Below are 12,645 nucleotides of genomic sequence, written 5' to 3' on the forward strand. Positions count from 1 at the left end.
AGACACCTTAACTTTGAGTAATTTATCTCACGTTCTATTCCCGTGACCAAGCTTTCCATCGTCGCCTTCACCCCAAGAAAAGACTTTGCCATCGGCAGTCAAAGCAAGAGCATGTCGACCGCTTGAATGAATAGCAACCTTTTTCACAACAAACTGACTAAGTGACTGAACTTGCTGTACTGTGTGTACGTTGTTAGAATGTGATAAGCCCAACCGACCGTTCACGTTTTCTCCACAGCAATACACTTTACCATCACGACTAACGGCTATGAGACATTTCGAACCTCCTGCGACTTGAACTATGTTAAGGCGGCTGAGAACATCGGAAAGAGTCGGACTTCTAATTTTAGATCCTCGTAAACCACCCAACTGATCTTTATCGTTCAAACCCCACACGAACACCGTTACTCTCTCCCCTGCCAAACGCCGATCTCGTCTCCTCGACTGCCCTAATTCATCTCTCGATGACGGTCCACTTCGCTTTCCTTTGGCATCTACTGTTGAAGCCTCTTCGTCAAAAGCGCGCTCTTCGACAGCCAAGTATTGAAACGTCGTAGCTAGTTCCTCTTCATCTGCTTTCACAAGACAAGTAATGTTCAAGTTGCGTACCTTACAATCGATACCTCCACTCTTGCAGGCTTTAATGTTGATTTGGAGAAAGCGCTGTTCCTGTTGACCACAACATTCGTTCTTATACATTGACAATCATTATTAATTTGCGCACACACTCGCTAAACTTACGTTAGTCAGGTTCTGAACCAGCACAACTTTAGTGTCAGATGGTGAAATGTGGACAGTTTGCAGTTCCTTTATTTCTGCAAGTGTGTGACCAACAGCAACAGTTACCATAGAGGGCTGGTAGCTACTGTCAGCAGGGTCAACTTGCATCGTCAATTCTTGCACAAGAATATCCGAAAATAACTCCAAGCGAATCCAGTGCTGCAAAATCACAAATACATCTGATGAAATTTCCTGCAACAACTTAGAAAACAAAGTTACCTTTCCCTGACTTCCAGACGACTGCCAATATGTAGAAGGATCATTGTCCAGTAGTCGCGATGCTTGTCCTTCACGAGATGATACCGTAAGGGATTTGACACACTTGCTCCACTCGCGCAGTACCGTGCCATGTGGAAGTTTCTTTCTTCCGTGACGTCGTCGGCCCGCTTTACCAGCCACCTTAGAAGAAGCAGTGGGTTCTTCAATAGCTACAAAATTATGTTTGTGCGACGCGTTGGCTGGCTTTTGGAAACAATTCTGGCACAAATCATAGTTGGAACATTCCGTGCAGCGGAACCGAACGCCGCTAATAGGAGATACCTTGCAGCAATCACAGCTGTCATATACAAACAAAGCAAACAACGTTGTCGCATACATACTGACAATAAAACATGCAACTCGATTACGATGTATTTTCATGAATGGCGGGAACAATTTCCAATTCAGAAATTACGGCTGTCCAGTTTGCCTGTTCCGAGAAGTTTATTTTAACATCCAGACCGTTGCTACAGAACTGAGACACAAGACCAATACTGGATGGTGTGACGCTGCCCCATTTGTATTTTGGAGTTCTAACATCGGGCTTCACGCGTACACGGGAACCAATCTAATATAAAAACACGCCTGACATCATCCTGTACGGTAACTACTTGTACCCTATCCACGACAAACCTTCAGCTTTCCTCCAGTACATGTCATCGCCTGTGCTTCAGTCTTTGAAGGAAACCCTTCCATTTCAATATGAGAATATCGCACCCAATAATAGCCGCCTTTCTTTTGCCAATCAGCTTGAACGTTCAGATCATGAAGTCCATCGTTATCTAACTAAAGAACAAGAAAAGTGATGTAACGGTAACGCGTTGCTATACTTTACATTCGTTGAAAGTTCTAAGTGACACCAATTTAAATAGCAATGATGACCATTAACACTACAATTTTAAAAACTTTTCTCTGAAAAAAATGGATGTAGAGATTGCATAAAAAGTAACAGAAACAAGATCTATAGATAATATGAACCAAAGCCAGACATCATTAGTGAATCCTTCCAACCCCCAAAATATAAAATGTAGGGAATGTGGGAGTTGAAAGGATTCACTAATGATGTCTGGGTTTGGTTCATATTATCTATAGATCTTGTTTCTGTTACTTTTATACAATCCCTACATCCGTTTCTTTTTACAGAAAAAAAGTTTTAAAAATTCTAGTTTGGTAAGTTTTTAGGAGCGCAAAAGCGTAACATAGCTAGGGTGTACATGTCTTCATTATGGCCTGTACGACTTTTATAAGCATGTCTAAGATTTAGCGCGTTTTCATTAGCGTTAATTAAGCATGTTTATATGTAACAGCTTTCGTTAGACATGATTCAGAAGTAGTTTACTCGAGTGGTCTAGAGGTCTACGGGGCATACTTACGGTACGTACCATGGTATCCTAGCGCACGTTGCACGAATATGGATCCTACTTTTTAGTGCCTTTGCATTGTTCTTTCTTCCGTGCGTATATAATTGAACGTGCAACGGTAGTTGGAATAGAACGTGGCTTAGTAGTCAAAGCCAAAGATCATCACATACGGGATATGCGTTACAAATGATGGGTTCCCGTATAAATTGCTATGTGTGCGTAATTATTTGTCAATTTTGCTCCTGTGTGCGACGCATATCGCAAACAATTTCAGACTAGACCGTACAATGGCATAACATGATCGAATTACACAGTTTTGGTGATAAACTCTTTCATAAACGCGTTTGGCCTATCTGATTGGCTTGTCCATTGTCCCTGGTTGCCATGGACAAGCAATCGCAAATACTGCTCCGTGATTGGCCCGAACTGTGCAATAGCATTGATGACGGTCTTTGGATCAAATCTGCTTGAAAGAAACACATTTTTAAATTAATTAACATTGATTTCGGTTTCTCTAGTTACCAAAAGAATAGAGTTCGGGTAACTCTAAAGCGTTTCTCATGTTTCACAGCCGTACGTAATGTACAAAAAGAGATATCCGTGTGAGAAGAACAAAATTGGCGCATGGGACTCCGAGGCTAGCAACTGTTTTCTAGGTTGTTAGATGATTAGTAACTAAAACAAAATAGGATATATTACACGACGTACAAACATTCCATTTCGTTGATTTTGAGAAATTTTAGTCTTCATTTACTATGTTTTCTAAGCGTGCAAAAAGACGACCACGCCCCCACAACGCTCCAAAACCGGGCCAATCCCTACATACAGGGTAGATAAGTGTAAGAAGTTTCCAAGGTTTAAGGGACCAAACATTACAATATTGTGCAACATATTATCCTTTATTGCATTTGGGAGTAACACAGTGAGGCAGGAAACTAGTTGGAAGGCCAGGGACCCTTGCTCTCTGTGGTTTCTACGCGTATGATTAAATTGTCTCAAACAAGTAACAAAAGAGTGTAACGTTATCAGCTTGATATCAGCCAAAGAACGATACTTCGTAAAGTCACGAGTAGTGTATAGGGGTTAACTGACTTCCGGTCTGAGGGCTAGTGAATGCATGAAAGTTTGGGGAAAAATGGTGGAATATGTCTGTCACGCTTACTGTGCCACACCCTCAATGCGTTCCAATCACGGAGCTGTAATTGCCAATTGATCGCACATGGCAACCAGAGACAATTAACAAATCGCCAATCAGATACGCCAAACGTTCATGTCAAAGTTTTTTTTACCAGAACAGTGTAATGCATGTTTGTAATTGTCAGGTCTGGTGGGAAATAAACAACAAAACTTACCTGTCTGCAACTGCTAACGCAAAATCAATCGCTTTCTTGACTTTACAGAAGAACCTAACATTGTGTAACCACAAAGAACATATACCATAAGCTAATTAAATAGCCCATTCTCTGCACGGGCAGATTAGATTATTAGTTGTTAGTTAATTAATTTAACGATGTATGCAAATTTATGTTGTTGCATGAGTATCCCGTTCTGAAAATTTACCTTGAAGTATACCTCGTTCACATGCACTGAAAAATTAGCAGCTGGATAGAATTTTCATGAAATATTTCGTACAGAGTTAGCCCATTCTGAAAAATTTGTAGCAACACAGTACCCCAAAAGATATGTGCCACTATAGATCCCATTGTTCGCCCAGGCTGATTAGACGTGTAGGTTGTATTCAGTGCAAATGCAATTAATCATTCAGAAAGAAATGCAATTAAGCGCTCGTTTCCCGTTGTTGCATGAGTATCCCGTTCTGAGAATTTATCAATATTAATTCATATATGACTTTACACGCTTGCTGAATGCATTTTAGTCCGTTCTGAAGAATTAACAGCCGGACAGAATTCTCATAAAGAATTTCGTTCTCGTTCAATTACATCTAGCTCTAAAAAATTCGCAGAGATCAAGTATATCATCCAGGCAGCAAAATCGTGGAAGTCACGTGCAGTTACTTACTCACCCTATATGCCTTACACTCGAGCTTTAGCTTGCTTTTCTCGCGTTTTTCGGTAGAAATCGAGTGCAACAGCACACTTGTCCAGACCAAACTTCATCTGGATGTCATCAGAGAAGGTACGAACCATGTGCAACAACCCGTCCAACTGATCAGAGTTTCTGCCATACAGCTTCAGATCATCCATGTAAAGTAGATGACTGATGAGCTGACGTTTGGCAGTCTCACCATGCCCAGTGGTCATCCGGTAGCCATAACCGGTTCTGCTCAACTCCTTACTCAGACGATTGAGAGCCATACAGAAGAGAAGTGGAGAAAGTGAGTCACCTTGGAAATACCCCTCCTGATCTGAATAAGCCTTGTCTTGATCGTATTGTTCCCGCAAGAAAGCACCATTTATGTCCTCCAACTTTTCATCACACATGACAAGAACTTGCACAAGACTGGACTGATCTTATGCATCTGAAGACATTGGAGCAACCAACTGTGTGGCACGCTGTCATAGGCTTTCTGGTAGTCCACCCAAGCCATGCTCAAGCTCGTGTGCCTGGTCTTACAGTCTTCGGTAAGCAGCTTGTTGATCAACAGCTGATCCTTTGCACCAAAAGATCCCTGTCGACAACCCTTCTGCTTCGGATCCATGAGGTTTCTCTGAACCAAATGCCCTGCAATCCTCTCTCTGATGACTGAGGTGAGGGTCTTATAGAAGACAGACAGACACGTGATAGGCCGGTAATTTTTAGTCTGGTCAGTCTTGTCATTCTTAGGAATCAGAGTGGTTGTTCCTTGAGACAACCAGTCGGGTTCAGAGTCTGGATTCTGAACCAGCAGGTTGTAGGTACAAGTCAGATCAGTGTGAAGACACGTGATACGCTTGACCCAGAAACCATAAACCTTGTCTGGACCAGGAGACTTCCAGTTCCCATCCTTTTGAGACATGACGTGACCTCATTGTCTGAGATAGGTAACCACTGCTGCTCATCTCTTTGGTGCGTCTCGTCTCGCCATCAGTTTGACGTCTCAGCCAGAAGGCAGATTCATTGTGATGGACCTCAGTTTCTAGGATACCACCCCAATACTGTTCGATCTCAGACTCAGATAGCGGGAAAGTGACTTGGATAGTCTGCTTACCCAACTCTCTATAAAACCGTCCAGCATCTCGTTGAAACAAACGGTTCTGGCGAAGTCTCTTACGATTCTTCTCCAGCCTCCTGGTCCGCTCAACCTTGGACTTAACTTCCATTTCCAACCGATTGATGATGACCTCACAACTCTCTGAACAGGGAAATGCCCAACCGATACCGGAGAAGTCGGAGTTCATGTAACATACGAATGCCCGATGAACCCTTTCTAACTTCCAGCAACAGTGAGATCGCACGTCGAAGTGTGAGAATCTTCATATCCAGCCTTTGTCTCCATGTCGGTGTTTGAGAATTGGTTGACTTTGTCGTCTTTAAGCCCCGCCTTTTGGACACTAGTGAAGCAGCAGAGTATACCAGGTAACTGATTTCACTCATATCTGGTTCATCCTTCAACGAACTGATGATCGTGTTAAGATCACCAATAAGTTTCAGGGTTCCACTGTTCTCAAAGATCCTTGAAAGGCGTTGTTTCTCACAGATAGGAATTTGCCTGACTTTCTGCAACTCCTCAAGAAACTCTCGACGAAGTACAGGGTCCACAGCAGCATCACTATCAAGCGAAAGACCATCCTCCGTTTGGCAGCAGTCTGGACTGAGTCGAGATGTAGGAGTTTCCATCTTTTCTAGCTGAGAAGCTGTACTAGGATGTGTAGTCATCAGATCAGAGCTCACACAGTCACAAGGGGATGGTGATTCCCTGATAGCACTGCACTGAACTGAATCCAAAGTGTCATCTACGAATAGAATATCACCACTATCTCTTGCAGATGAGCAGTCCTTAGAGAGAACAGTGACTGACTGAACAAGGGAGGCAAGTGATTATCAGACTCATGATCCTCTGGCATCATTGACACAACAGGTTTTCCACCATGTGCAGCAGGCGCCATCCTGACTGAAGCCATGCAAGGTGACACATTGTCAAGCAAAGGCGTGACAACTGAACTATCAGCTGATAGAGCAGAAACCACATCCAACGCCGACATCTGCACACCAGAACAAACATCAGTCGTAACAGATAACAAACCTGAGATGGGCTTTCCATTCTGTGTGGCCTCGCGTTTTAATCTCCTCCAACTCTGATTCAGTCAGACTTCCAGAAGTCAGGAGATATCGCTTCTGGTCTGCCAAACGCTGCTCAGAGACGTCAGTCAGAGAATGATTTTGCTCACACCACAGATGATGCGTGGGTTTTCTATTATGTGTCACTACGCCCCTCCATGATGGGCAAGTGGGGTCTTTACCCCATCTGGGTGCCCACCAACCCGATACGTGAGCACAGCAGGGTACATGTTTCTGTGTAGTCCACATGGCAATCAATGACTAGCCAATTTGATATAGACTGCAGGCATTATGGTGACCGCAAATATGGGGGAGCATGCCTAGTAGATATCAATGACCACCAGGAAAGCACTGAACGTCATCGTCAATGGACCCTTCGCCAGACCACAGAAACTCCCCAACAACTGAAACGAGTCATGGTCTCATGGATAATGCTAAAGAAACATGAGAAAGAAAGACAGACAAGTTTCATAATTTACTGTCGTCACTGGGGTTTGAACCTCCCAACCATGTAGTGGTAGCCATTGTCGCTAACCACTAAGCCACAGCGGTGATATCTGTCGTGCTCAACCAGATCAGTCTGGTTTGTAAAGTCTATTACAAGTGCCGGAAACAAACCCTGCTTCAGAAGTACTTAGACCATCATGGCTGTCTAGAAAGAAGACATGACTTTACGAAGGATCCAAGTAGATCCCAGAAGCACTGTTTTCTGTAAGTGCTGCAGGTTGTGATGACCTGGAATAATGTCCAGCCACTGTGCAATACCTGCGTGCACAGTGCCCAAAGCTCCCAAGACCACCAGGAACCACCAGTGTTCGACAATGCCACATGCGGCTTATCTCCACTCGCAAGTCGCTGTACTTCGCCAATTTCTCAGCATGTTTCTTGCCAATGTTGCCATCAGCAGAACAGCTGATATCAATAAGAAGACAAGTGACAAGTGTTTGTCTTCTTATTTCTGAGACAGATGTCTGGACGATTGGCTTTGATCTTCTTGGCAGTGGGGATGGTGGTATCCTACATCATAGTAATGTCATCCGTCTCCACAAGCCTATCAGGATGATGCCGGTACCATCACTGGAACACCAAAATGACGACAAACATCCCAGTGAATGATGGAGGCCACCTGATTGTGTCGATCAGTGTAGTCCATCGGTGCCAAAGCACTACAGCCTGACATCACGATGTAGAATCTTACGCTCATAGTACCGAGTCCGAAGAGCTTGGTCTTGAGCAGCAACAACCAGTCCCTCAGTTGCAGCGGGAAGATTCGCTGCCTTTAGCCATTATTATTGTTGTGTCGCTATGCCCATTCATAATGGGCAAGTGGGGTCTTTACCCCCATCTGGCCGCCCAACAACCCGGCAGGTGAGCCCAGCGGGGTACATGTTCCTGTGTAGTCCACACAGCAATCAATGATTGGCCAATTCGATATAGATTGCAGGCATTACGGTGACCACGAAAATCGAAAAAGCACGCCCAGTGGATATAAATGACTACCAGGAAAGCACTGAACATCATTGTCAACGGACCCTTCGCCAGACCACAGAAACTCCCCAACGACTGAAACGAGTCATGGTCTCATGGATAAAGCTAGAGAAACATGAGAGAGAAAGACAGACAAGTTTCATAATTTACTGTCGTCATTGGGGTTTGAACCCCCTAATCATGGAGTGGTAGCCATTGTCGCTAACCACTAAGCCACAGCGGTGACTTATTATTATGTGTCGTGCTCAACCAGATCAGTCTGGTTTGTAAAGTCTATTACAAGTACAGGAAGCAAACCCTGCTTCAGAAGTACTTAGACCATCACGGCTGTCTAGAAAGAAGACATGACTTTACGAAGGATCCGAGTAGATCCCAGAAGCACTGTTTTCTGTAAGTGCTGCAGGTTGTGTTATGTGTCGTTATGCCCCTATTATTATTATTATTAATTATTTGTCGTGCTCAACCAGATCAGTCTGGTTTGTAAAGTCTATTACAAGTACCGGAAGCAAACCCTGCTTCAGAAGTACTTAGACCATCACGGCTGTCTAGAAAGAAGACACGACTTTACGAAGGATCCGAGTAGATCCCAGAAGCACTGTTTTCTGTAAGTGCTGCAGGTTGTGATGACCTGGAATAATGTCCAGCCACCGTGCAATACCTGCGTGCACTGTGCCCAAAGCTCCCAAGACCACCGGAACCACCAGTGTTCGACAATGCCACATGCGGCTTATCTCCACTCGCAAGTCGCTGTACTTCGCCAACTTCTCAGCATGTTTCTTGCCAATGTTGTCATCAGCAGGACAGCTGATATCAATAAGAAGACAAGTGTTTGTCTTCCTATTTCTGAGACAGATGTCTGGACGATTGGCTTTGATCTTCCTGGCAGTGGGGATGGTGGTATCCCACATCATAGTAACGTCATCCGTCTCCACAAGCCTATCAGGATGATGCCGGTACCATCTGCTCTCCACTGGAACCCCAAAATGGCGACAAACGTCCCAGTGAATGATGGATGCCACCTGATTGTGTCGATCAGTGTAGTCCGTCGGTGCCAAAGCACTACAGCCTGCCACAATGTGGTCGACTGTCTCCAGGCCTACACTGCACATGCGGCAAGTAGGACTGACATCACGATGTAGAATCTTGCGCTCATAGTACCGAGTCCGAAGAGCTTGGTCTTGAGCAGCAACAACCAGTCCCTCAGTTGCAGCAGGAAGATTCGCTGCCTTTAGCCATCCGTAGGTCTCTTTCATGTCCACAGGCGGTTGCTCAGTGAGACGACGATACTGCCCGTGCATAGGCTTCTCGCTCCAGGACCGCACACGAAGAGAACTGCAACACGTACGGTAATGTCTCGCATCTGTTTTAGGCGCTTGCTCGAAGCCACCTTCAACCGAGATGGATGCACTCCTGTGTAAGTTCTGCGACTTGTCGTCCAAAGCAAGACTCCTCCGCAGCTGTGCAGTAAACCGACAAGCCATGCGCTTGATTGAGTGTGAAGATTTTCCAGAGTCACACTCCCGTATCATCTGCATGAAAGGATCAGAACTGTCAGCAAGGTAACAGTTCAGCCTCACAATACAAGATTGATATGTCGACTCAATCTGTTGTAACCCCCTACCCCCATCACTGCAAGGAGCGTACAGTCGGTCAACGTCTGCAGCAGGATGGTGGACTCCGTGCATAGAGAGAAGCTTTCTGGTCCGACGATCAAGCTGCTGCAGGTCCGTGCACCCCCAATGAATGACGCCAAAACCGTAAGTGAGAACCGGTAGTGCAAACCCATTGATGGCTAGAATCTTGTTCCGACCATACAACTCAGTCCGGAGAACCACCTTCACTCTGCGAAAGTACTCGCGACGGAGTCTCTCCCGCATCATGCTGTGCTGAATACCGTTACTCTCATCTACACCCAAGTACTTGTAGACTTGACCCGGTTCCAGACAGTTGATGGTGTCCGTTTTTCCTACCGTCACCCCAGAGTTGTGTCCAGATAGTCTGCCGTTGACAAAGTGTGCAACAGCACATTTGTCCAGACCAAACTTCATCTGGATGTCATCAGAGAAGGTACGAACCGTGTGCAACAACCCGTCCAACTGATCAGAGTTTCTGCCATACAGCTTCAGATCATCCATGTAAAGTAGATGACTGATAGCCTGACGTTTGACAGTCTCACCATGCCCAGTGGTCATCCGGTAGCCGTAACCGGTTCTGTTCAGCTCCTTGCTCAGAGGATTGAGAGCCATACAGAAGAGAAGTGGAGAAAGTGAGTCACCTTGGAAAATACCCCTCCTGATCTGCATAAGCCTTGTCTTGATAGTACTATTCCCGCAAGAAAGCACCATCGATGTCCTCCAACTCTTCATCACACGTGACAGGAACCCGCACAAGACTGGACTGATCTTATGCAGCTGAAGGCATTGGAGCAACCAACTGTGTGGCACGCTGTCATAGGCTTTCTGGTAGTCCACCCAAGCCATGCTCAAGCTCTTGTGCCTGGTCCTACAGTCTTCGGTAAGCAGCTTGTTGATCAACAGCTGATCCTTTGCACCAAAAGATCCCTGTCGACAACCCTTCTGCTCCGGAGCCATGAGGTTTCTCTGATCCAAATGCCCTGCAATCCTCTGCCTGATGACTGAGGTGAGGGTCTTATAGAAGACAGACAGACACGTGATAGGCCGGTAATTTTTGGCCTGGTCAGTCTTGTCATTCTTAGGAATCAGAGTAGTTATTCCTTGAGACAACCAGTCGGGTACAGAGTCTGGATTATTGTTATTATTATTATTATTATTATTATTATTATTATTATTATTATATACTACTGTATTAGCACACATGAGTTTACATCAAGCCCAAAATAAATCATACAAAATAATTAAAAATCACCTTCACAACCCGACCAAAGTCTCCTTCCACAACCTCTTCATAGGATTCTCTGCACCGAACAGTCATGCCCACCATGATAGTGTCTCGAACATAGCGAGCATACTCCTCCGTTGTAAGAAAATCTTTTCGGGTTTTATACTTCGTAGCTGGACCATCGTCATTTTCCAGTTCATCATCACTTAAACAAGGTAACTGAAAAAACTAACACAACAGTATATTAGAACACAATCATCTCTACTATCTCTAACATAATACACTAGCCATGTCTTGTGACTAAACAAGTACATTTTTAAGTCATCCTATAACCTAGAATCAAACCAGAAATATAGGATCCACGCATTGCTGACGGATCACCAATTAGTTGGTTTCTACATATAATACTCAGCGTCACAGCATTCAGTAAATCACCATAAATAGCTGACAGCCATTAGTCATTCCAAGCCTTTGAAAAAAGACTACCCTTGAAATAATCACTTGCATTACAACAAAAGTTCTCTCCATCTCTTATCTTTCCCTTGTTTTGCCACACATTGTTCCTGTCTAAAGCGATCTTCTGCATATTTTTTGTGATCATTAACAATACAAAGGTGTGTTCTATAACCTTACAACAAAACCTAATAAACAGACAGTATCAAAAATTGCATTATGTAAGTTCGTATAAATAGTCACTTGATGTCAAGTACGACAGAGTTTGTGCACTCCTATGAATTATGCAAGTTACTAAACGCCCAATATTATAATAATCATCACAAATTGATTCCTAATTAATGAAGTTCCACGTTTTATGAATCTTTTCAAAAATTTCACTTGTGACTACAAATGTTATAAAACACTTTCATTTACAGGGTCAAACTAATGGTAACATTAGATGTAAATATATTAAATTTGGGATTCCAAAAAGTCCTAATAATTTTCTTTCTTTGAGACAACTATCCCAAGACGGTCTAAGGGCATCCTTAGTTCAAATAGTAAAGATATTTCAAACATCATATAACAACACGGGTGCACACAAAGCACATACATCAGAATCACTGTCTTCTGATTCTTGTGATGCCTCTTGCACTGGTGGAGAAACATCCGGATGCTCCAAAAGCCACAAGATAACTGTTTCAGCATTGTCCGCACCACCAAGACAATCAATAGCATACTCAACATTTCTTTGAAGAAATCCCATATCCATTATCTGAGAAACCAACTGAGATGGTGGAGGTAGTTCAACAACTTCTTTTGGTTTCTGAGGTTTCTTCAATTTAGTTTGCTGTGCAGACTTTGACACAACTAATCTTTGTGGTGTAGGAGAAGTTGCTGCAACCAAATGTTGCACACAAGTAATAACTGCAGCTTCTACCTCATCTCGACTAAAGACTGCTTTCACAGGAGAAGGCAAAGTAGCAGCATGAAGCACTTTTTGAAAAAGGCTCCTGTTTTCAGTACGATGTGAAAGGACCCACCTCAAACTATCTTGTCGACTCAAGAGGACTCTGGAAGCCTTTAGCAGCAAAAGAAACGTCTGTTGTTGTCTGAGAAGATAAACATTCACATTGGCAACTGTTCCTACAAGTAATATCATAGTTAGATACAAATCCTGACAAGTGTTCCTAACAAATGCAAAATGCAATCACAGTCATAGAACATTATGAGCAATCATGATCAT

The 12,645-nt window shown here is 43.8% G+C and overlaps 1 protein-coding gene across 1 annotated transcript in view; it reads right to left on the bottom strand.

Moving 5' to 3' along the window:
* The window catches only part of LOC134189638 (E3 ubiquitin-protein ligase HERC2-like), a 51,321-nt gene that overhangs the window by 8,305 nt on the left and 30,371 nt on the right, over positions 1 to 12,645 (bottom strand). Inside the window, exons 20-26 of the mRNA XM_062657981.1 lie at positions 12,013 to 12,545; positions 10,992 to 11,192; positions 1,672 to 1,824; positions 1,407 to 1,606; positions 1,000 to 1,336; positions 742 to 939; positions 32 to 669 (exon numbers count right to left, since the gene is read on the bottom strand). Coding sequence (XP_062513965.1) covers positions 32 to 669; positions 742 to 939; positions 1,000 to 1,336; positions 1,407 to 1,606; positions 1,672 to 1,824; positions 10,992 to 11,192; positions 12,013 to 12,545 — 2,260 coding nt within the window. The remainder of the gene's footprint in view (positions 1 to 31; positions 670 to 741; positions 940 to 999; positions 1,337 to 1,406; positions 1,607 to 1,671; positions 1,825 to 10,991; positions 11,193 to 12,012; positions 12,546 to 12,645) is intronic.

Source organism: Corticium candelabrum, chromosome 14, assembly GCF_963422355.1.
Source record: "Corticium candelabrum chromosome 14, ooCorCand1.1, whole genome shotgun sequence".
Lineage (NCBI taxonomy): Eukaryota > Metazoa > Porifera > Homoscleromorpha > Homosclerophorida > Plakinidae > Corticium > Corticium candelabrum.